This window comes from Oryx dammah, unplaced genomic scaffold (assembly GCF_014754425.2).
Source record: "Oryx dammah isolate SB20612 unplaced genomic scaffold, SCBI_Odam_1.1 HiC_scaffold_11, whole genome shotgun sequence".
Taxonomy (NCBI): Eukaryota; Metazoa; Chordata; class Mammalia; order Artiodactyla; family Bovidae; genus Oryx; species Oryx dammah.
The window spans coordinates 32,097,782-32,122,841 of NW_024070195.1; the positions used below are offsets into that span (position 1 = coordinate 32,097,782).

General features: G+C 43.2%; 1 protein-coding gene and 1 non-coding gene across 3 annotated transcripts in view; one reads left to right on the top strand and one right to left on the bottom strand.

Moving 5' to 3' along the window:
• RUNX2 (RUNX family transcription factor 2) overlaps nucleotides 1–25,060 on the bottom strand; it is a 224,964-nt gene that overhangs the window by 38,313 nt on the left and 161,591 nt on the right. For both annotated transcript variants that reach the window (XM_040249531.1, XM_040249530.1), the window contains exon 6: nucleotides 17,949–18,122. In XM_040249531.1, coding sequence (XP_040105465.1) covers nucleotides 17,949–18,122 — 174 coding nt within the window. The remainder of the gene's footprint in view (nucleotides 1–17,948; nucleotides 18,123–25,060) is intronic.
• TRNAE-UUC lies at nucleotides 15,240–15,312 on the top strand. Its single transcript has one exon. It is a non-coding gene; the product is annotated as a tRNA-Glu (tRNA).

Genomic DNA, 25,060 nt, shown 5'->3' on the forward strand with positions numbered 1-25,060 from the left:
TTTTGGTGACACAGGAATTGTTTCATGATTAAAACACATCTGAATTGGAGCCAATCCATTTAGAATAGGTTTAATTTTAAAATTATTCCCATATCACCTATCAGCCTCTGAAAATGGAAAGCTCGATTTTTGAAAACAATAAATATATTTGAGTCAATTCAGGTTTATCTCTACCAAAAAAAAGTGGATAACAAGATGTGGGTTTTTTTCTGAGATCATTCCTCCTTTAAAGCCTCTCAGTTTTTCTGTACAAAGCCATTTAGTTTCGGCTATTTCTTGTTTATTTGTTCAATTCAGAAACAATTTATTTAAAGACTATCTAAATGGGACATACTTTCTTTGACTCAAAATAATTAAATACATATGGATATTTATCAAATGTTTACTGTACCAACAGATATACAGAAAAATTTCATCCAATTCTGTTTTAAGGAGTTTAAAATTTACCTGAGTTTGCAATTTGAATTTAAGTATACTATTGTAAATGGTTCACAGAGACGTTTCCTTCAGAAATTGGATGGATATTTAATCGTTCAAGTAATGAAATTTTGTGCTTTAAACTATTCAAGGTTGAGATTGTAATAGATCAGCAACATTTCAAACCTGATCCTTGTTATATATCTGATACAGATATACTTCCTTGTTTTAACCATTAATGTCATTTGCTATTCAGATAAATGGTAAATGATCTTCAGATGGAAAAAGATGCATTCCTTACAACATCAGAAAGCAATCTCACAAAGATAAGGCCTTCCCTCAAGCACCATTTTTAATAGATACAAAGGACAAGAACCACACAGCAAAATGAGCAGGGCACACGGGACTCAGATAATCTAACATCACTGGATGACTTTCTGAGCAAGCAGTTTCATCTGTATCTCCACTCCCATATTGTAGCATGTTACCAGCAGTATAGGGCTCTCTGCCTAAAAGTGGGGGAAACACAAAGAAATCTAAAGAATGACTAAAGTCACTGATGTTTAGACATGTCTCAAAGGAATCAGGGGACTTAGCTTGAATGGAAGATACAGCTTTGCATTTCTCCCTAAGCTGAGAGGCAGCTCAGTTCAAGGGGAAACAAGGGGCCTTTCTGATGAGAGGATCTGAGTTGGGGTCCCAGCTCAGCTATGTGTGAGCTGGATACCTTGGCTGTACTAGCTAACCCTCTGAACCTCAGTTTCCTCGTCTAGAAAATGAGGCAGCATAGCATGGTGAAGTGAACATAGCCAAGAGTTCATGTCTGCCAGCTGGACAGCCAAATTGGGGCTTGAATCACAGCTCCCCACTTTATTGAGCAAGCCACTTAGATTCTAAGGGCCTCAGTGGCTCAACTGGAAAATGGGAATCAGGATGCTTATTAGGGCTCTGTGAGCATTTACACGGACTAGGCCTTATCTGGTAGGTTGTCTGCCACTCTTGGCATATACAAAGTATACAATAAATAGAAATGATTGTTGCTATCTGTAAAATATAACTACTATCATTTTTTGTTTACAGAATTAAATGAAATAACACAAGAAAAGCCTTTTGATAACTCTAAAGTACTAAATGAAAATGGTCATTATTCTCATGGGATGTGGGAGCTCACATCACATGGCCAAGGCCCTACTGTGTGACATGGGGTGTGTTTCTTAATGTGGCTGAATTTTAATTTCCTCATCTGTAAAATGGGTATGATAACACAGTCTCAGAGAGTATAAGGATTAAATAACACAGAGCGAATGGCTAAGCATTATTCAAAAAAATTAAAAATCTGACTCTAGAGGCCAAAAAAAAACAAAACATAAAACAGAAGAAATACTGTAACAAATTCAATAAAGACTATAAAAATGGTTCACATCAAAAAATCTTAAAAAACAAAAAAAATCTGACTCTAAACTATCCAGCGTGGCTGGGTTGTCTACTGTTAGTCTTAAAGATGTTCCAGAGCAGACTCATCACAATTCAATATAATGTCTGGCACATAGTAGGTGCTCAAGAAACAACCACTGCACGAACCTCTAGGGTGGCTGGAGTGAATAATGGGATTTTATAAAGAAGTAGTATTTAGTCTTTCTCTAACTTTCCCTTAGGCTATAAAAGAACTTGTATCAAATGAGGTTTTAGTTTGATATAAACTTCCTGACTGCTGGAATACACACTTGAACTATCAAAGGATCACTATCCTTTGAATAGAGGGCCTTTCTGAAGATTTCCAGCGTTAGCAAAAAGAACTTCTCACTATCCCTAAACAAGCGAGAAGATCTCTCTTTGCTTTCTGTCTCTCAAAGAATAGGCTGCAGGCTGGCCAATCTTTCTTTCAAGGTCATCATCCTAAGATTCTATGATAAAGACCTACTTAAGGAGAATAGGACAGGGCTTGGCAACTGAACAACAAGAAGGAGAGTTACTAAAGAAAAACAAAACACAAGAATCGCCATATGGGGCTTACTAGATCTAGTCTAAGGAATTTCGAAAAGGAACTGCAATCTTAAAAAAAAAAAAGGACTGGTCTCCAAATAGCCCAGTCTTTCTCTAACACCCTGTGAATGAGGCCTCATCAACCCCAGCTCCCTCATTTCTGGCCTGTGGGATCTTGGACAAATTATATAACCTATCTGACTTCAAAGTTCCTAATGTATATAATGGGGATAAATAAGACTTCCCTCCTAAAGTTGTTTTAAAGATTAAATGAGGTCATGTAGGAAAGAGCTTAGCACATGGAAAGAACCCAGTAAATGTTCACTACTATTAAAGCATCTCCTTTACTGAGCCTTCGTTCTGTATTTATGTTTCCAGCCCGTAACCTCTTATTCTAGCAAAAGGCCATTTTTAGAAAGCTTTCTGCAGTTCTGAAGTCTGCTGTTTGGAGACTATACCTGAGACTATATCTGGTCGCTTTGATAGCCTTTACAATCATTTAACCTGAGTCACGTTCCTTCTTCATCCTAGCTTCTCCCAGACCAAGAAATCCTAATCTGTTTAGTGTCTTTTCTAATACTGTATGCGTCAACTTTTTTCAAACTGTTAGTGGGGGAAAAAATGGCTATAAAAGATCCTGACTTCCTAAATGCCCAACCACTAAGAAAATGTAATCTTATAAATATATGATTACAGCATATTTGCTTTGTTGTGGACAATTATTAAGGCTGACAATAGAGAAAAGTCACCTTAACCTGATCTCACCAATGATTTCTGAACTCAACTTCCTGAAGAAACCTGAGACTTCTGAGATTGACTCTGAACTTGGATGACTCAGAGCAGGTGACAGATGTTTTTAGGCATCAATCCTAAGATTACTAATAGGGAATAGGACCTAGGTCTAAGACAAACCTACGAATTAACCATTAACAAACAAGAAACGATCTTCATCTACCTTGGGCCCCACAGGGCTAGTATAATGCATTCCTTCCCTCTGCTGCATCCAGAGTTACACCAAAAGTCTTGTCAAGTCTACAGACACATGGAAGGAAGTACCTTGTCCTTCCAACCCAACACAAATAAGAATATCCTGGATTTGGGGGTCTCAGAGGCTCAAGCCACTGTCTTGGTATCACATCCTGGGTGATCTGAAATTACCTATGAACACCCATGAGTTTTCAGAAAATAACTGAACTCTATTTCATAGACAAAACTGCTGTTACACTTTAGTTTTAGGGTGCTTTAAGAACAGTAATTCAGTACTTTTCTATGGCAATCTACAGAAACAGCCTCAATATTATTTTTATTACTATATTCCAGACATTCAAAGCATTGACAGATGTTTTTCTATAGATATGATCACTGTAAAACAAGACCTTGGGTGCTGGTTTTTTTTTATGGGCACATACTCTTTCGTGCTTGAGAAACCTGAAATATGAAATAACACACGAGCATTTTAATAGGTCTCCACCCCTATTTTTCCCCAAGTTTCTCTCCTATCACCTAAAAGGTATGTGTGTGGGGGGGGGTGGGGGGGGTTGGGGGTTGGGGGGGTTACTTAAAGAGAGGTGATAATCAAGTTTGACCTGTAACATAAACTTTGAGAGAGAAAATCAGGTCTTCCTTATACAATGGGCAGCCGTGCTCACAGCAGGATGTGACTAATCACAGTGACTAAATGGCAGAGAAGACCTAGGGCTGAGCTCCTGGAGGCGCTGGGGATGACAGAGGAGAGAAGAGCCCCCAGTCTAACTGGGGACACACACTCACAACTAGCACCTGGCTTCTGAGGTCAGGCTTATTGGACACCTCAGACCTACAGCTGCACATCTGCAGAAGAAATCGTGGTCTCCTCTGTGTCAGCGGACCAAGTCTAGCTACGAAGAGTGCCGGGTAAATAAAAAGGAGCCAGTCATGCCACTTGACAAAAGGAATCCCTTCAGCTTCTAGCTGAAGCAATGTCTGTTGGATGAACTTTAAAAAGACACCAGAAAGGCGCAAACTATTGGGTATAAGACAGGCTCAAGGATGTTTTATAGCAAAGGGGGAATACAGCCAATATTCTGTAATAACTATAAACAGAAAGTAACCTTTAAAAATTGTATAAAATTTTTCAATTAAAAAAAAAAAAAAGACAGACTTCCCGAGTGGTCCAGTGGTTACGACTCTGCTTCCATTGCAGGGAGCACAGGTTTGATCCCTGGTTGGGGAACTAAGACCCCACAGGCCTCAAAGCACAGCCAAAAGTAATTAAATACAGAGTGAAGATATAAAAAAAAAACAAAAAAAAACAAGTAAATAAATAAAAAGACACCAAAATCCAGGGACCTGCATACACTTTGCACTTTCTCTCCCAACACTTTGCACTTTCTCTCCCAACACTTTGCACTTTCTCTCCCAACTCAGTAAGTTGAGCACAAGGTTCTTATTTAGCTGTCCCTTTCTCATCTCTAAAGTACCAATGGTCATAACTGCCACCCTTAAAAGGGCTTTCGGGATGGGGTGGGGAGAGAAGTTTTTACATGGTATTCTGGTGAGTCAGCAAACTATCCATTTTTCTTGTCGTGAACAGCTTCTGTAACCTACACAGCAGTGAGATAGTCTAAGGAATAGATTAAAAAAAAAAAAAAACCCAAAGACATTTCTTGTTGTGCAAAAGCTTACACAAGCAGGTGGGGAGAGTAAGACTAACAGATATAAAATGACAAGTTAGTTCAAAAACTGTCAAAGCATGCACCTGTGTGTTTTTAAAAGCTCTAAAGATAGACATGAACCATGGTGCCCTGATATCATTGTGGATCTTATAAGAGCTCCTTCTAGAGTGGTGCTCCTTTGGCTTAGGCTACCTGGAGACTGGGCATATCTGCCTTACATCCTACAGACCTCAGAACATAAAAGTACCCAAGAAAACATCCCCGGAAGATGCCCAAAAACTGATGCTACCTGGGGGAGAAGTGGTTTATGCATCTCACATGGTCTCTCTATCAGGCAGAAATGGAGACTAGCATTTATTTAAACCGTGGGTGTGAGAAAAGCAAGATCTCTCCTTTGAGTTAGACCATAGTTTCTGAAATTTAATAATGGGTGTGGAGAAAATGAAGCAGCGTCATGCATTTCCTGAAATGATTTGTAAAGAGTCATGGGATCTAAGAGTACCCAGACTTTTCAAATGACTGAGAAACTACATTTCATGTCTACACACTTGAACTCTGAACACTTAGGGTCATAATAAGAGGAAGGGGGAGGCAGATGGTTAGAAGAAAAAAAAAAAAAAGCACTGTAGGTCAATTAAAAAAGTACCAGAGGAAAAACAAGTGACTCTAGGAGAACAGGTCTTTTCTTAATGAATAAGATAAAGTGAGGAGAGGAGAGTGGGCAGAGAGCTTTAGAAAAGCCCTTGGAGGAAATTCCCTGGGGATATAGTGATTTCAGCTCTGTGCTTCCACTGCAAGGGATGCGAATTCCATCTCTGGTTGAGGAACTAAGATCCTGCATGCCACTGAGCCAAAATATAAAACAAATTTAGAAAAAGAAAAAAAAAAAAAAAGCCCAGGGAAAGGTACATATGGAAACTCAGGAGTTGCTGTTAACAGGTCCCCTTTGGTAAACACTCTGGTTCAACACCTACCGGTGTGAAAGGACTGCTTCCTAAGAACTGCTCACAACAGGGCCCACCTTGGATACGGTGTTCAACTTCACGCAGAGATGGGAGGAAACTAGCCAACGGGGCCAAGCCCAAACCAGCACACAAGTGGCTCCTTCCTGTTTGTGCTGCCAGAGGGCTGCTGGGTGACGTGGCAGGACAGTGGCCAGCGGTTTCTGCCCAAGCCATGCACCCCCAGGGAGCACCTGCTATACTAGGGGACCATCACGTTTGAAGAGCATCATATCCCCACCCCTTCTCCTCTACCCACTTCCCCCTCAATGGCACTCAGCTCAGGCTGGAAAAACCCCAAATATTTCTTCAGAAAACTGGGGTATTTAACATGAACCGCATAGACAGTTCTCCTGAAGATTTTGCCTTTCTGTTGCAACCAGGGTCAAAGTCAATAATCTCAATGGAGGGGAGCAGATTTACAATTTCCTATCCTAGACTGTTTCTGTCATGTTGCTATCATTCAGAATACAAATAGATACATTCATTCATATTCATTCATTCACATTTCCTAACATTTATACTAAAAATGTTAAGTTCTATGTCTTTTCTAATAACCCTGCTAATAACTAAGTGGACATTTAGAATGTGCTTTCCCACTCACTTCTGGTTCTCTTGACCAAGAAGAAACATGGTCCAAAAATAGGCTTCTTGGGGTGCAAGAGAAACCCTGGCTGGGGAGCTAACTGTGCAATCAAACACCAGCGATTCGCCTTCTCTGAGTGTCGTTGTCGTCAGGCGTAACATGAGAATGGATGGTCTCTAAGATGTTTTCCGAAGATAAAATGCTGTGAGGCTAACCACTTGCAAAGTTGGGTACCCTACTACACTCAGGCCTTTCTGGAGATGGTAGCTGCACCAGAAATCACTGAAGCCCTGCTGAGCTGATCTAGGGTGGCTGGGGGAGGGGAGCTGACAGTCAGGGTGCTTCTCATCGCACAGCTTGTGACCCATGTCATCAAAGAAGACCTCAAAAGCAGGATTCTGACCTCCCTCCTGGTCCCCAGTCAGGGTTCTCTCCAACTGACCAAGGTGGCCAGAATCACTTGGCAGAAGACCAACCCAACCGATTCACAGAGCTCAAGACTGAAATTTGAAACTCCACTCAATGCTCTGATGGTGACCTAGATGGGAAGGCTATCCAAAAAAGAGGAGATATATGTATAGCTGATTCACTTTGCTGTAAGGTAGAAACTAACACAACATTGTAAAACCACTACACACCAATTAAAAAAAAAAAAACACAAAAACTGAAATTTGACCAAAAAAGCAGCAACCTGTTTGGATAAAACCAGATGCCTCACAGGGTACACCAGGCACTAGGAGTTAATACAAACAGTGGGAGGAGAGGGTCTCCATGAATCTCCACGAATCTTAAGAGACAACAGTGGAACAGAGAATGAGAAATGATACAGTCTAAGACATCACAACCTCTAACAAAATATTAAAAGAAAAACCAGAAGGAAGCTAAGACAAGGTAAAAAGAGGTGTCTTTTCAGTCTCACCAATTTGGGGCTGGAAGGAACTCATCACTGTCCTACAGAAAATGAGGGAATTTCCTTACTTCAGAGAAAAACCTACTAGAAGAAACAAGAGGGCATATCATACGTCACAGCTAACCCGGTCTCAGCCACAGCATGTCTAGGGCCTCAGTGTAAAGGCAATAGAGGAAAGGGAACTAGTCACAAACAGGTAGGGCCAGAATCTGAGAAATGACAGGGATGTGGTGTTGGCCAGGGGACGTGACCTTAGTTCAAATCACAATATTGAATGGAATGCAGTAAATTCAAGTTCAATTCAGGCTATTAACATCCAGGGGGGTGAGCTTATAGCAGTTGGAGTGTCACAGAAGGTCCTCAGACATGGTGAGTCCTTTTGTCGGATAGATGATGCTATTATCTGTGGTTCTAAGAACTGTCTGCCATCACTCACTCATTCATTCATTCAGAAAATATTTATTGAGCACCTACTCTGGTACTCTGCTAAGTTCTAGAGACACGAATGGTGAATAAAGAATCTGCATGCCCTCAATAGAGTTTACAATTTGGTGGGAGAGACTGACATTAATCAACTAATCATATAACTGTGACAATGTGCTAAAAAAGAGATGTCCTTGGCATTGTAAGAATGTGCCATGAGGGACTCCAGCCATGCCTGGGGGCCAGGAAAGGCTTCTCTAATGATGTAATGATTAAGCCAAGAACTGAAGGGCAAGCAGAAGTCCAGAGGATACCCAGGTGGGGTTAAAAGGGCTGCAGGCTAAGCAAACAGCATATACCGAGTTCCAGAGACAGAGGTAGTACAGTTTCTTTTTTGAAGAGGTGAGAAAGCCAGTGTGGTTGGATAACTGACAGAAGGTTCAAAACAGTTTGAGAAGAGGGTGGAAAACAGGCAGGAAGGACCCAGGCTATGCAGAACCTGTCAGACCACGCAAGAGGTGTTGGTTGGTCTTTATACTAAGAGCAGTGGAAGGTCACGGGGTGTTTTTAAGTATAGGGTGACATCATCAGATACGCATCTTTTTAAATCTCCCTCTGACAACATCACAATAGAAACAGGGCAGAAGTCCAGCCCAGGACTGGACACACAGGGAAGAGAGTGTAGGGAAAACAGCCGCTGAAACGGAGGCCAGGGTGGAGTTCAGGAGCTGCACCCAGGGAACCAGGAAGCAGCCAGAGGCACACAGCTGCCTCTGCACGTGGCCCGACCAGGGGGATGAGCCCCTGAGAGGCCTGGCCTGGAGCAGGTTGGCTCTGGGTGGGCGAGGTGAGCCCCAGGTCAAGGGCCTGGGGCCTGCAGCTGCGATCTAGGCAGGCTCCACCTCATACCTTCTGGTTCAGGGGTAAAGCCTGGGCCTCTGTACCTGTAACAAGTTCCACAGGAGATGCTAACAGACACCAGAGTTGGAGAACAATGGGCATGACTTTTACTGATGACAGTTAGAAAGGAAAATTACCCAGCACTACTTGATTTAATCTTCCCTATCAAGAAGAACAATCTCCAAATAGAATGAGCAGAACAAACATGCTTAAGAGGAAATGAAGGCCCAAGACAGGTGAGGAGATAAAAGAGAGCAACCTACTGCTTTAAATGAATTCAAGTGTCTGCTCCAAGATGAATTATGCCCCACAAAATTGCAAGAATGTATGGAGACTGGCAGACAAAGGGCTTCTATGTGACAGAGCAGGGTCGGCAAAGTTCTTTATATTAAGGAAAGCATGTCTTCCTGGAACTCTGTTCACTCCTAATCTTAGATTCACTACCTGGGATTCCTTGTCCATATGACAGTTATTAAATTATTTGAAGATAATGCCTTTAAAGTTTACTACATAATTGTACTTTTACATGATTTCACGCCATCTACCTTTTCTGGAGATGGCATTGCTATTGGTAAAATCTAAATTGCAACTAGTGTTTTGGAATCATTGCCTGCAGCCCACTAAAAACACTGGAGTCACTTTTGACAGCCTGTGTACAATCAACGCTTCACACTTGATCCCCAAAGTGAGTATCAGAAAGTGGGATGGGTTCACTAAAAACTTGTTTCCCAGGATTCCTTGAGCAATAGGTTAAGGGAAAGGTCCTCTATCTCCTGTGCATCTTGACCTCAGCAAGATACATACCTCTAATGGGATGTACAGGTACTTAAAAGGCCCACCAGAAAGTGACCATTGACATGGGTCATGGTCAGCTTTGAAAGAGGAACACAGTAGCATATTCGAGGGCTTGACAATCCTAGTTACATTCAACATCTTTAGCAAAGTCTTGAAGGGTGAAAAGCAACTTTCCTAAGCTTCAAGATGAGATGAAATGGGGAGGGAGAGTCAACATAGCGGATGAAGAATCAGAGCTATAAAATAACTCTACCAGATGGAAAGAGAAGGTGAAAGTGACGCAATGAAACTGGCAAAGAACAAAAGCGCAGTGCTGCAGTTGGTCAGCTCCCAGACAGGCCCAGGAAGGCTGCCTTGAACACAGCAAGCCTTTTCCATGGCCTGCACAGCACAGTGTGATTGGGTGACAAAAAGCCAACACAGTCCTGGATATATTAACAGAGCACACGTGAACCCCTACCCCCAGATAAGACAGTGCTAGAGAGTTGTGTTTTCTCAAGGTGGGGTCAGCCCAGAACCCTGGAGGAGATGGAGCAAGCTGTGGGACCTCCGTCTGTCACAGGAGGAATGGTTAAGGGACAGCCAAGAGCTCCCATCCATCCTCAGCCTCTCCCTGGGACATCTACTTCCCACCTGAACTGAAGCTTGGTTTTCTCCCCATCCTTCCTCCTAACCTCTCCCCTGGGCCGCTGCTCATTCTCCAAGGCCACAAGATGAGCCAAATCCTCTTCAGAAATTCTTCTGTCTTTCCTCTAACCTACCAACCTCTAGAACCTTCCCAGACACTGGTAAGAGGTTCCACATCTTTCTTGTTTCCCTGACTTGCACCAAGTCCTACAGAGTTCCACGAGAAATTGCCATTCCCACCAACATCCACCACAGCAGAGCCCACTTCTATTCACAAACTGCAACCTCTGCAGGAGACAATCATAGCTTTGCTGACTGGCTCTTCCTCACATCTCTGTCCTTCCTTGGGTCCTCAGTGATGCTCAAAGTCATTTTCCTTTCCCCGCCCACTCACCTTGCTGACAGCCCCAAAGGTGTACTGTTCTCCTAATCTTTTCCCTACATCCTCCCCACCTGAAACCACCTTGTTAGACTTCACCTTCCCAGGACACTGACTTATAATTTCAGCCCTGAGAGTTCCAGAAACTCTTGACACCTCAGTTTTCTTATGTGTTAAAGAGGGTTCATAATACTGACTCTGCTGTGAAATCTGTCCTTTAAAGACTGTTACAGCCAACTGTTTTCAAACAGCTAAAAAAGCAAGTCCTTATCAAAATAAACAAAGCCCTGGAAAGAATCTGATGGTCTTCACTGGGAATGGTGCCATACAATTTTATTCCTGGAATGCTTCTGCATGTATTAGAATAAAAAAGAATGGAATGAAAATACTTTTCAAACTGATAACATCTGTAATATGTTGTTGCTATTAATATTACATAGTACAATATACTCTGACTCTGAAGCCCTGAGTACCCATCCACAATTCAACATTAAAATACACCATCACAGCATCCTATAACTGCATACCTGATTTGCCCCTCTCCTGGGTTAGTCCAGGAGGTTGAATATGTCATTATTAGACTCCTGTTCTGATCATTCTGCCCAGAATCCATTGCAAAAGGCAAAAAGGGGAAAGAAAGGTCCCTAGGCAATGAGTGACAGGGGAAGACACAAATACATGTATGTACATATATAGACATATATGTAAAGTTCAAGGTAAAAAGAGAAAGATGATGCTTTGGGAATAAAGGAGAGAAAGAAACCCAGACTTCCACGGGGCACAGTCCTTTAGTCAGGCTAGAGATGGAACAGTCTTAGGGAAGGAGAGAGTGAGGTGTTATCAGAGATGGATTCTCCTTATCACAACTAGATAGTAACTGAGCATCATGTATTCCAGACAGGAGGAAATTACAATGACAAGATTCTGGAACTCAAAAACTTGATTTTTCTTGGAACATTATCCTTCTCATCTTTTTGTAAAAACATAATAAGGCCAGAGCATCTTCATTTAAAAAGGGAATTTCAACCAACAGAAATCCAGGGACCTTTAAGCAGCTCATCTATGGATGATGTCAATAGCTGTGGGGACAACCTGGCACATTGATGGCCAGCCCCTCACAGGGTCATACTGAGCCTTATCCTTCAAAGCCAGCACAAGCCGGACCTGAACTCCATGTTTCCTTATTAGGAAAAGAGATTTGAACTCGTGTTCACTCACAGGACTTATGCTGTTTCTTCATGATGATTGTAACGGGCAACCTCCTCTAAAGAGCCTTCCTGCTCACACATGTGCATGGTCGCAGCAGATTTTCCTGGCTATTCTGCCCTCAAGATCTCCAAGGAAGGAGGCAGGACAAGACTCCACAGTAACCTCAGAAATGAAAGCTCAGCACCACCCAAGTGAAAGAATGGTACTTCCAACCACCTGTCTTGAGTGTGGCGATTTCAGTTCCTTAAGACAAAAGATGCCTCTAGGTGAGTAGGACCACAGCGGCCGAAAAGCAGGAGAGAGACCTCGGCAGACTCCCACTTGCCACATCCTACAGTTCTTCTCGCTCGGCTCCAGTCACTGCGCCCGCCGTGGGCTCACCCTCCTCACACTCAGAGCCACAGAAACTGCAGCCCCACCCACTTCACCTCCAACTCCTTTCACACTAAAGAATAGCGGGACCACTGGGCACTCGAGTAGGACGCTGTGCTCCCCTGTGTCTAAAAGGCCTTGCTAATAAATGTTCCAGTGCAAGCCCAGCAGACTGAGGGCTAAGACAGCCAAATATCAACACGGGCGAAATCCAGCTGGCAGGGATTCTCCTTCATTTTTTAAATAAAATTTATTTTACTTCAACTTTTATTGCAGGATAATTGCTTTACAATGTTGTGTTAGTTTCTGCCGTACAACAAAGTGGATCAGTGCTACGTATACACATATCCCCTCTTTTTGTGGATTTGCTTCCCCTCTAGGTCACCGCAGAGCGCCAAGTAGATCTCCCTTTGCTCTACAGGAAGTTCTCATGAGTCATCTATTTTATACATAGGACCGGTAGTGTATATATGTCAATCCCAATCTCCCAATCCATCCCATCCCCATCTTTCCACCTTGGTATCCGTACGTTCGTTCTCTTCATCTGTGTCTCTATTTCTCGGATCCTCTTAATGCTTAAAGGAGCGTGTTTGCCAAGGAGGAGAACACAGAATCAGACTGAAGTTGGGCAGAAACAACTTCACTTCAGTCAAGGAAACCATCATTAAGACCACATCATTCTATATGATGTCTGCCACGTCGTTTTTTCAAGATACCCCTAAAAAGGTTACCTTGAGTATAGGTTCATATATAACTGTCCATTAACTATCAAAAACAATTAATGCTGCCTTTTAAAGCATAATTCAGATACTCACAATGCATCATTTTTATGAACGTTTTGTCCCTGAGGGTCCTAAAAAATATCCAAGGGGGGAAGAAAAAGATGTTGGTCCCTTAGGACACATGTCAGATTGTCAGCAACCTGCCCAACTCAATGGCCATGACGCTGGTTGCCCACTAAGAGTCTGGAACTCAAAGTCAACTAAACTAGCTCCAAAAGCCAACAGCAACAGATTTCTTGAAGAGTCCTTTCCCTCTACCTGCAAAAAATCATACTTTTCACAACTGCTTTAAGGCTTCAGTAAGAATTTTATGTAAAACTAGTCTGTAAATGGTAACTGCTGCTGCTGCTAAGTCGCTTCAGTCGTGTCCGACTCTGTATGACCCGATAGATGGCAGCCCACTAGGCTCCTCTGTCTCTGGGATTCTCCAGGCAAGAATGCTGGAGTGACTTGCCATTTCCTTCTCCAATGCATGAAAGTGAAAAACGAAAGTGAAGTCGCTCAATCGTGCCTGGCTCTTAGCGACCCCATGGACTGCAGCCTACCAGGCTCCTCCATCCATGGGATTTTCCAGGTAAGAGTACTGGAGTGGGGTGCCATTGCCTTCTCCTGTAAATGGTAAAGAGCTGCACAAATAAAAGCTTGAAATGGGAGGAAACAGGGACAGGAGAGAAGTTCACTTCAGCCTCCCAAAGGCGCTGGAGGTTGAGTGCGTAGGACCCTCCAGCCATGTGGATCTTGCCCTAATTCCGGTATTAACGACTCACTAGAGGGTAAGTGGGACTCTGAGCAAGTTATTGAGCCTCTCAGACCATCAGTTTTCACATCACCACCTAGCTCATAGACCCGTTGTGAGAAATGCCTGCTACACCATATACAGCAGCCACGGCAGTGCTGTCGGCACACAGCAGCTAATAGCAATCCACTCAAAGAAGTACTAGAAAAAAGATTTGGGCCAGAATAGCAACAGGTCACCCTTCCTGAAGAAGTCAAACACCTGCTCATTCATTCTTCACCAAACCTCACGTCGCCAAGCAGTGGGCACCACCAGACAGTGGGGACACAGAGATCAGTAAAACATAGCCCTGCACTTGGAAAGTTCTGATGCAGGAGATGGACATGCACACACAGAACTGTCACCATGTCCAGCAGTGGTGTGGAGACTGGACTTGACTTGGGTAGGTTGGAAGAGGCCTGACAGAGGCGCCAGCATTTGATCTGAGTTCTGAAGAAAGAGGAGAAGTGCAACCAGTCTTAATTCCCTCCCAGGCTCCTGCTGCTGTTTTCTGAATGATGACCCTGCTCCTGCCTCTGCCCCCTTAGGACCCGTGCTTCACACAGCAGCCAAAGTGAGTTCTTAAACACACGTGAATAAAGCAGATGACTACTGAGAACCTACTGCAGAGCACAGGGAGCTCTGCTCAGCGTTCTGTGGTGACCTAAATGGGAAGAGAATCCAAAAAAAGAGATAGATGTATACATACATCTGATTCACTGTGCTATACAATGGAAACTAACACAACATTCTGTAAAGCAATTATACGCCAATAGATTGTTTTTAATGTGAAGTAGATAATGTCATTTGCCTGCTTCACATCTTTCAATAATACCCTTCTGTGCTCAGAACAGAACCCACTTTCCTGAACAGCACCTGGAAGACTCTCCATGATCCAGCCACTGCCCACTCCCCTCGTTCACTCCACCCCACCTGCCGGGACCTTCTTGTCCCCTGAACGCACCACACTTGCAGCTCCCTGAGAGATCTGGCCTGAGTTCCCCTTGGCCAGAAATTCCATCCTCAAAGCTCTCCAAAGAGCCCTTTCCCCACTTTCCAATCAAAATTAGCTTCTGCCCTGCTCTCTCTCTCTCTCATCCTCCTTTCATTTTCCCAAAGCTTTTACTATTATCTGAAATTATCTTGCATGAATGCTTGACCCAATTGCTGACTATATGTCACCAAAACACAAGCCCCTGGCAAAGAGAAACTAGACTATCTTGTTCCCTTACATCCCTGTCTTGCAAACAGAAAGCACTCAGTAACTGCTTTTTGGAGGAATGAAGAACAGCATGGCAGAATGCCCACCTCAAAGGTTAGATGGATTTCCCAGTCCGCCAGGGGCTGAGTCAGCTTTTTATTCCTTCTAGATGCAGCTTACCCGTCCAGAGAGCATTTTGAGTTAAAAACAGCGCTTATGGGGAATTCCCTCGTGGTCCAGTGGTTAGGACTCGGCGCTTTCACTGCCGAGGGCCTGGGTTCGATCCCTGGTCAGGGAACTAAGATCCCACAAGCTGCATGGCATGGTAGAAATAAATAAATAAATAACAGTGCTTATCACGAGCAATATCTCCTGACATAGTTATCACCACCATTATCACCACATTCTGAATCAAAAGAAGTGGATATTTTTGACAGACTAGGTGTTTCCTAGCACCCAGAGACAGGCAACCGATGTCTGAAAGATTAAAAAAAAAAAAAAAAAGAGGTACAGAGGAAGCAACTTCCTCAGGAAACCATGGGGAGGCCTTGGGCCCTCAGGCAGAACGACAGCCATTTAAGACCTCAACAGTGACAGGCCAGACCAGCGCTGCAAAGAAGCCAGCCCACTGCACGTCTAGGACCCTGAGCCCCAGGAACCGCAAGAGACACTAACATGAAACATTGAAGGCTTAGGACTTCCTCAATTTATAATTCCTAATTTCATGTCGCTCTTCTGGGAGTTCAACTTGACTTTTATGCTGGCAAGTGGGAGAACTCATAGTGTTTATACAACCATGATCACTATTAAGAAAATAGATTCTTCTTAAAAAAATCTAACACACAAGCTCCGAAGGCCATTTTAAAGACATCAGTCATTAGCAAAATATAATTAGTAAACAGTTAAGGATCAAATTGGGCTTCCCTGATGACTTAGTGGTAAAGAGTCTACCTGCAATGCAGGAGACACAGGTTCGATCCCAGGGTTGGGAAAATCCCCTAGAGAAGGAAATGGCAACCCAATACAGTATTCTTGTTTGGAAAATCCCATGGACAAAGAGCCTGGTGGGCTACAGTCAATGGGGTCACGAGAGTCAGACATGATTTAGCAACTAAACCACTACCAAGGATCAGAATACAAAAATCACACATTTAAAGAACCCAGGGATTGCCAAATCATAGAACATATATTTTCCTTATATATATCATATTAACCATCATAGTCCTTCCAAATCACGTATAAACACATTTATATATGTGTACATATGGTTCTATACATACACACACACACACACGGAATCTAAAGATTCCTATAAAGACAAAAGGACAGCTTTTATGACCCTTAATCACTAATATAAAATCCACCACTTAAACAAACTACTGCATATAAAAAATAAGCTATGAGGATATATTGTACAGCACAGTGCATACAGCCAATATTTTAGAATAACTATAAACAGAATATAATCTATAAAATTTTAAAATCACTACGTTATACATCTGATACTAATATAATACTGTAAATCAACTATACATCAATAAAAAATTAAAAAGTCCACTACTTTAAATGCATCAGCTCCTATAGCCACAAGCTTCAAATTCACAAGTTAGTGTGAATTTCACCCTGGCATCTTTATCAAGGACCCATGTCTAGTGAATACACTAATCTGACTCCTACATTTCAACATTTGGAGATTTATTTAAATCTAACACATGATTCTTCTTCACAGAGTTCTAAGGATCTTTCCTAATACAGGTATCTGTTTCTCTTCAGTGCTTAGATATTTTATTTTTATAGTTCTATATTATATTAAACATATATACTCAAGCATACCCAAATTTTCAGACTAATATAGACCCATAGAAACATAAGTAAATATCCAAGAAGATATATATCTAACATGGGCAGGAGAGAAGCAGAGGCAGGTTATTTTGTTTATAAACAATTATGCTTACAAACCATTAAGGACACTCAAAACCTAACTGCTACAGACAAAAACTAACCCTTTGAAATGATTCAAGTTTATCATACATTTTATTCTGAATCATTTTCCCTCTCAGCTGGTCCCTCTGCCAACAATAGTAACTAGATGATCTATGAGTTCCTTGCTGCTCTCAATACTGTGATGGCAAATTAAAGATGTACAATGCTTAGCACACTTTATCATCACTATGACATAAAAGCAATCAGACTAGTCCTACAGTAAGATCTGCCCAAGCCAGATAGGATTAAAAAGAGAAAAAGAGTTGGGAGTCTTAATGCACCAAATGTGAATGATTAGTCTGTAATGCGATGCTGATGTTCATTTTGAAGAAGAAAAGTAAAGTAAGAAGCACGCTGGAATGCATGAAGAGAAATGTCACATGAAGAACGGGAGCTCAACGGGAATGGGCGGGGGTGGGGGTGGGGTTCTGTCTGCCCAAGGAGCCGCTCCTTGGTCTTGCCTTGTAACCACCAATCAAGACTTCCTGTTAGCCCTGGGCAGTTTTCAAGCACACTTAATGAAATAGTTATACATGTAAGAAACTTAAGCCCAAATCTGAGCTGGTAACACTAATTTTCTAATAGTGAGGGTGTGATGTTATCCCCCACACCACCTGGACACAATATAGAGAAACACAACACACATTCTCCCAGAGAGCATGGTATAACCATCCCACCTCTGCTCAGACTGACATCACTATGGACGACAGCATCCGTAGAGACTTCCCCCAAGCTTCATCCCCAAGTTAGTGAATATTGGTATTTGCTTTTTATTAAAAAGAAAAAAAAAAAAAAGAAGAAGAAGAAGGTCAGTATCTTCAAGTGTCGATCTCTTTCATCGTAAGCCATTTCCCAGCTCCAGGAGTTGTGAAGTGAACGCGTCTCATCTGGAAGCCCCTCACCCCCAGCCTGCCGGAGTCTGCGCAAGTGAGACCTAGGAGTCTGTCTTACCTGTAATCTGACTCTGTCCTTGTGGATTAAAAGGACTTGGTGCAGAGTTCAGGGAGGGCCGTGGGTTCTGAGGCGGGACACCTACTCTCATACTGGGATGAGGAATGCGCCCTAAATCACTGAGGCGATCAGAGAACAAACTAGGTTTAGAGTCATCAAGCTTCTGTCTGTGCCCTGGAAATAGCAAATCATAAAATAAAAGCATATTAATTAGCTGAACAATTGACCATGCTAAATAGATACGTGAACATACATACTGGGGGGAGGGAGGGGTAAGCCAAGGAATTTGCAATACTGATCTTTATAATGAAGCATCTGTATAATGTCTTCCATTTCAAAGGGCTTTGTAAACATCATTCCATGGTTAGTGTCCCTGGCTTGGTTCTGAATGGAGAGCTGAGGGGTCCAGAGGGATGACTCGGGGCCAAGTGTCAGTGGTGAGGTCTGGACACCAGAGCCCAAAAGGGACTCTCTGGGCGCCCTGTTTGGCCTCTTGGTGAGGCTGGGAAGGGTGACCGTGTCCGGGACTGTGTTTGCTCATTTCAAGAAGGAGGAAACATCCCATGAAAGTTGAGTCTATGCGTGGAACACATACTGGGCCATACTTGGGGCAGAGACAGAGACAAACACATTTGTCAAAGGGACATTTCTGTGATGACCATAAGTGACTTTTCCTTTTTTATGTTACAACTGTACCTTATGGCGACTCCTTTCTGAAAAATGAAAACTCAAACTGAGAACCCCTTTAAGAGGGAAACAGAAAAACAGGCAGGGAAACTCAAATTCTCGAGAGGAATGTGGCTATTTTGTGATATGCCAAAGCCTGAAAGTGTATAATAAACTATGTTTAATCAGAGAGAATGCTTTTTTATTTTAAATCGAGTACTGTGGTTCTGTAAGAGAAATTGAAAAATACCCTTTGGGTTACCATGAGAATGTGAGAATCCATTATTTTGAAAAAACAACAACAAAAACTTTGCTTTGCCTCTCTTCTAGTTTATTCGAGTATAAAATCCAAGGGAATTCTAGATATTAAAGAACTATGCAAACTGAAATACAACCAAGATACTAGGGCTTTAAAAAAATCATCCAATCATTCTTAGCAAAGAGCATAGTATTGCCTTGGTGCAGGTATTAACAGGAAAACATCTGAATCTTGATGCAACATTAGTTTAGTATAAATCTGTAGAGTGGGACTGTGGTGAACAAGTAACATTATGTCTACTGGCTAAACAGAAATACATTTCATATTCTGCACCAGTGAAGCCCTAGTATGTTGCCCCAACAGTTTAGTAAAATGTTAAGTAACTGAAGCTAATTCAAAGAAAAGCCATTTAAGATGATGACTAGAATAAGAATTTGCAGGAAAAAATTAAGGGCATTGGGAGTACTATCCATAATCAAATAAACCTTGAAGGTGGATTATTAAGAGCCATTGAGAATGGGAAGGTCAATTCTACAAGTACCAAGAACACCTCCTCACCCACTTAGTACAGGACAAAAGAGATATATCAGGACAGGGTTAAGCCCAGCATTAGAATTTCCCAAATATAAGCTGTCCTCCTAAGACAAATTCCTTACTTTATTTGCCCCCAAATGTATTTTCCTGTCTCCTTTTTCATTGCCTACCCAGCCCAAAGAAAACAGACAGGAAGCCAAGGCTTGGTAATAGGACTGTAGCTGCCTTCACAGCCAAACATGTTCCAACTAAGGCCCATTAACTGAAGTGCACCCACCACCCTATTTCCTGCCAGTGTTAAGTCTGGGGCCTGCTACAACCGAGGGGCCAAAACTGAGAGAAAAATGATCAGGACAAACTAGGAAAGCTCACTGTTTACTGATGGCTGTTTTCCCCACCATTTATGACAGTTTATCCAGATTACAAATAGATTGCAGAAATCTAAAGGACCTTTGTGTGTGTCAGTTGCTCAGTCATGTCTGAGTCTTTGTGACCCCATGGTCGGTAGCCTGCCAGAAATCCTCTGTCCATGGGATTTCCCAGACGAGAATACTGGAGTGGGTTGCCATTTCCTTCTCCAGGGAATCTTCCTGGCCCAGAGACGGAACCTGGGTCTCCTGCATTCCAGGCGGATTCTTTACCGTGTTGAGCCAAAGGACCTTCAGAGACTATCCAAAACAGCCCCCAGGCCCCAGAAAGAAAAGTGCTCACAGATGAAGTGACCGAGGCCTACAGAGATAAAGCAACTAGCCCGCGGATCTCAGCTATTGACCACCTCAGCCTGGATCAGGATGCAGTTCAGGTCCTAGTAGACTAAGTTTTCTACACATTGCGTGGCACCATCCATGATGGATCCTAGCATCTCCCTTCCTCTCTCAGCTGCTACAAAGGACTGAAAAAATTCAGACTGCCAGAATGAAGGACCTGAGGACTAAGCCCTGCAAGGTGTCAGGCTGGTTTTCAAGACAAGCAGAAGCAGCAGCAAGGATTCATTCACAAAGTTAATAGCTCACCCATTACCCTAAACAAACTTCCATCAATACACTTTGCTGTATCTTACAAGGTTCACAATTCAAGAATTACATAGTACTCATTACACTTAGATCCATGGATTCTGTTGTTCATACACATACCCCCAAAAAAAGTATTGGTGTGGTGTTGATACAGCTGTAAACATTAACAAGAAAGCTTATGGAATTGTCTCTGGAAGTTATTTTTTTAATAGGCCATATTTTGGGAATGGCAGATTCCCTGAGGGTTGAAGGGAGGGCTCCATGATCTCACATGGTTCCTCTATATAGTGGGGCTTTATGGGGGCCACAGTCACAAGAAAATTTAATGAGCTTTGCCTCTGCTTTCTACAGACCTTTCATTAGGTTTTCATGGAGACCATATGTGGGGGCTTTCCCAGTGGCTCAGATGATAAAGAACCTGCCTGCCAGTGCAGGAGAGGCCAAAGACAAGGGATCGATCCCGGGGTCAGGAAGATCCCCTGGAGAAGGAAATGGCAACTTGCTCCAGTATTCTTGCCTGGGGAATCCCATGGACAGAGGAGCCTGGAGGGTTACAGTCCACAGGGTTGCAAAGAGTCAGACACAACTGAGCATGCATGCCACGCATGGAGTCCGTATAAGATGTGAACTCACTACACAGGTGTGTGAGGACACATTTATTTCCTCTGGCGCTTCAGGGCAGTGACAGGAGGTCGTAAGCAAGAATCAAGGACGTTGAGGAGCACAAGCGTGTGTGAGAAATTTAAGAGCAGGTGCAATCTGAAAAGCCTCAATGACCTTTTGGAAATGATCCTCAAAGATGAGCTACTACCAAGTATCTGCAGACACCCTACAGTAATTCAGGGAACGTCTATCTGCAGTTGCATCTGTACAGAAAACCCTGCATTTTTCCTTCTAGAATGTCTGCCCCTCACAGCTACCACCACGACCACAACAGAATCCTTGTAGGAGAATGAAGAGCAGAAGCCAAATGGTGCTTCATCTTTCAACCATGACAAGTACCTGCTACCAGTAAACCACTTCAGGGTGACACTTGAATGAAAGGCTGAAAGAAGAGGTACTTAAACCCTCAGCACCCAAGACTCCCTTCAGAAATCGAGGACCCGGAGGACAAAGGGTACACTGACTTGGCAGTATCTCTGCCATGATACTGAGAACCAAATGTCATCTGAAGGGCCAAAGGAAGGCTTCCCTGGTGCTCCAGTGGTTAAGACTCTGCAGTTACACTGCAGCAGGTGTGAGCTGGATTCCTGGTTGGAGAATGAAGATCCCACATGCCACATGGTATGGCCAAAAAAATAATAAAAATTATTTTTTAAAAAATGTTTAAAAAGATAAAGGACCAAAGAGTGGCTCTTCCAAGCAGCAGGAAGCTATGAAGAATGGATAACTGCTGTCTTGTGTCTGTTGCTATTGCTGCTGCTGGTGGTTCAGTGGCAAAGAATCCACCTGCAACATAGGAGACTTGGGTCTGATCCCTAGGTCGGGAAGACCCCCTTGAGAAAGAAATGGCAACCCAGGCCAGTATTTCTGCCTGGAAAATTCACTGGACAGGGGAGCCTGGCAGGCTATAGTCCATGGGGTCACAAAGAGTCACATACAACTGGGAGACTAAACAGCAATCGCAGCAACAGGAAGCTTGGAAAAATATGGGTGTCCATCAGCTCAATTACACCCGAGGCTCTGGAAGAGGGTCCTGGGAAGGTTATTCTTTAAAAGCTCACCACATAGTCCATCGTGCAACCGATGCAGAGAGCCACAGCCCAGGATGATCCCACAGCCCCAGGAGCTCAAGACCACCAACTCACTCCAATGCCTTCCCCCATTGCTGCGGTGAACCTTGACCTCTATCCTGAGATCCAGGTTTGTGCATCCCTCTATCTACTTGACTTTCCCCTGAAGCGTTTCAAAGGTATCTTCAATGCAGTGTATTTAAGACAAAAATCTTGATTCTTTTCTCCAAGAAATCCTGTTCCTCCCTAAGAGGCCCCCTCTCAGTAACTGGCACCAGCCACTCCGTCCCTTAAGCCAAAAACCTTGACACCTTCCTTGACTTTCCCTTACCCCTCAAACCCCGCATTCAGTCCATTATCGAGTCCTGCCATTCCCATCTTGGGAGTCTACCTGGAATCTCTTCAGTTCTCTATTTCCACCAGCACAGCCCTCAATCAGGACCCTGTCAGATCTCTCTGGGAATCTGCCATTGTCTCCCTCCAGTGTCCCATCCCAGGACCTCTCCATTTTCTGCTTTAAGAAATCACGCACCTGAATTGCTCTCCCTTGATTCTCCACACAGCCCACTCTTTCTCATCTCTTAGACCTCAAGGTGAACACCACCTCCTGTGAGGGGTGCCTGCCTACCAGACCCAGCGTAGGCTCCCTCCTGCTTGAGCACACCCTGTTCAATTCCCTTGATGGCTGTCATCACAATCTGTAATCATCTCAAGCACTGATTCATCTCAAGACTGAGTCTCATGAAGACAAGTGCTCTGGCTTGTTTACAACTATATTCTCACAACCCAGTTTAATCCCCATCATATAGTAGGTGCTCAATAAATGTTTATACAATGAATGAATGGTCTCCTTTTTTAGATAAATGTCTTGGTTTAGAGAACTTTTTCTGTCTCAGGATATTATATTACAGCACTATCTTCCTCCCCGCCACCCTCAAAAAAAAGTCTTCCTTTTTTGTTTGGAAATCGCATGAATCCAGTGGGCTAGGCTCCTTTTTTAGAGACCAGCCTTTATTGGGTGCTTCCTAAGAAATTTCCCTGAAGAACATTCATTTAAGTGAAAGCTTCCTTGCTTTCTGAAAATGTCCCATTTGCTCTTACTATAATTCTATTTCTTTTTATTGGCACATAATTGCTTTACAATGTTGTGCTAGTTCCTGCGGTACAACGAAGTGAATCAGCTGTGTGTGTGTGTGTGTGTGTGTGTGTGTGTGTGTGCATCACCTCTCTCTTGGATCTCTATCCCACTCCACACATCCCACCCCTCTGGGTCATCACAGAGAATCAAGCGGAGCTCTGTGCTATAGAGCAGCTTCCCAGTAGCTCTCTACTTTACACATGGTAGTATTCGTGTATCAATACTACTCTCTCAGTTTGTCTCACCCTCCTCTCCCCGACCCGACTTCCCGTTATGTCCACACATCACTATAATTCTTAAGCATCACTGCAAGTCATTTGGAATCACAGAGCTGAAAAGGACAAGAGAAATCATTTAGACTCAATTTTAGAGCAATGCACTTCTTTAATGGATGAGGACTGAGTCCCTGAGAGGGGAGATGACCTGCCCAGAGTCACACAGTTAGTGTCAGGATGAGAACTCAGGTCTTCTGACTGCTGAAGCAGGGCTCTTTTCCCTCTCATGGCCAACCAGCTTATTTTAGATTAAAATGGCACATCATCATGGACTCAAGGGAAATCAAGGTCAAAAATTAATATCAAATGGGAAAAAAAAAAGGAGTTTTCAGAACAAATTTCTTTCAAAAAGTTTAGTGTGTTTGGCTGAATGTGACTTTTGTTGCAACAAACGCAGGGGCACAAGAAGAAAGCGTGATGGAAAGGTCACAGCATTCACACATCTCTGGAGCAGAGACGCATGAGGAACGTTAAGTCATCAACCAATAGTCTAATGGTCCCATTCTTCCCCGCCTGGCTCTTTCAGTCCAAGGGCGTGGCTCACCCCCAGCGAAAGTTGGTAATGTTGCCATTAGAACTTCTCCTTTAAAAATCATGCATCTGAAACTGGTCCATGAAGACTCTGAAACTGTAGCATGTGAACTGTGAAAACGAACGTGCCGCTCTGATGTGACCCATTTTGCCCATTTTTATAAAAGTCGATTGAGCCCGGTCAGAACCTGACGCTCTCTGCGCTGTATGCACAGCGTAACGCACTGCCTCGGCTACAGCACCCTCTTGAAGGAAGCCCGAGTGTACTGACAAAAGAGTACCCTTTTCACAAGAGGTGTGCCATGTCACAGCCCATCCATCCTCACGTGGCACTGCGGGGTTCATTTTGCTGGTCACTGGGGTGTGCTGCCTGACAGCTGCTCTCTTTACACAAGTATTTGAAATCGGTTTTAAGTACTCCTTGCTTGGGACTTCCCTGGTGGCCCAGTGGCTGAGACTCTGTGCTCCTAATTCAGGGTGCCTGGGTTCAACCCCTGGTCAGGGAACTAGATCCCACATGCCACAACTGAAAAACCAGCATGCTGCAATGAACATGGAAACCACTTGTGCCACAACTGAGATCTGGCACAGCCAAATAAACTCTTTTTTCAAATAAAAGCACTCACTTCTTTTATTAGCTATCTATCTACTTGCATCCTGGGTATCAGGAAGACACCATTTTTAAATAAATGTTAACAGGCAGATCTGCATTAAAGCATCCATCAGGAACTAGTGCACGTCCATATTCAGGTCAGTTAGTCCAATCAGTGTGTCCTGATCGTCTACCATCCAAGTCTCACTGGACATAGTAAGAGGAGGGGGGAGTAAACGTGTAAGACAATGTCCTTGCCCTCAAGCAGCGCATAGTCTAGTAGGGAAGAAGGAGGAACAATTATGTACAGCTGCAAAAGAGTGTGAGGCAATCAAACACTACAGTTTGAGGATCTATTGAAGAACTGTTAG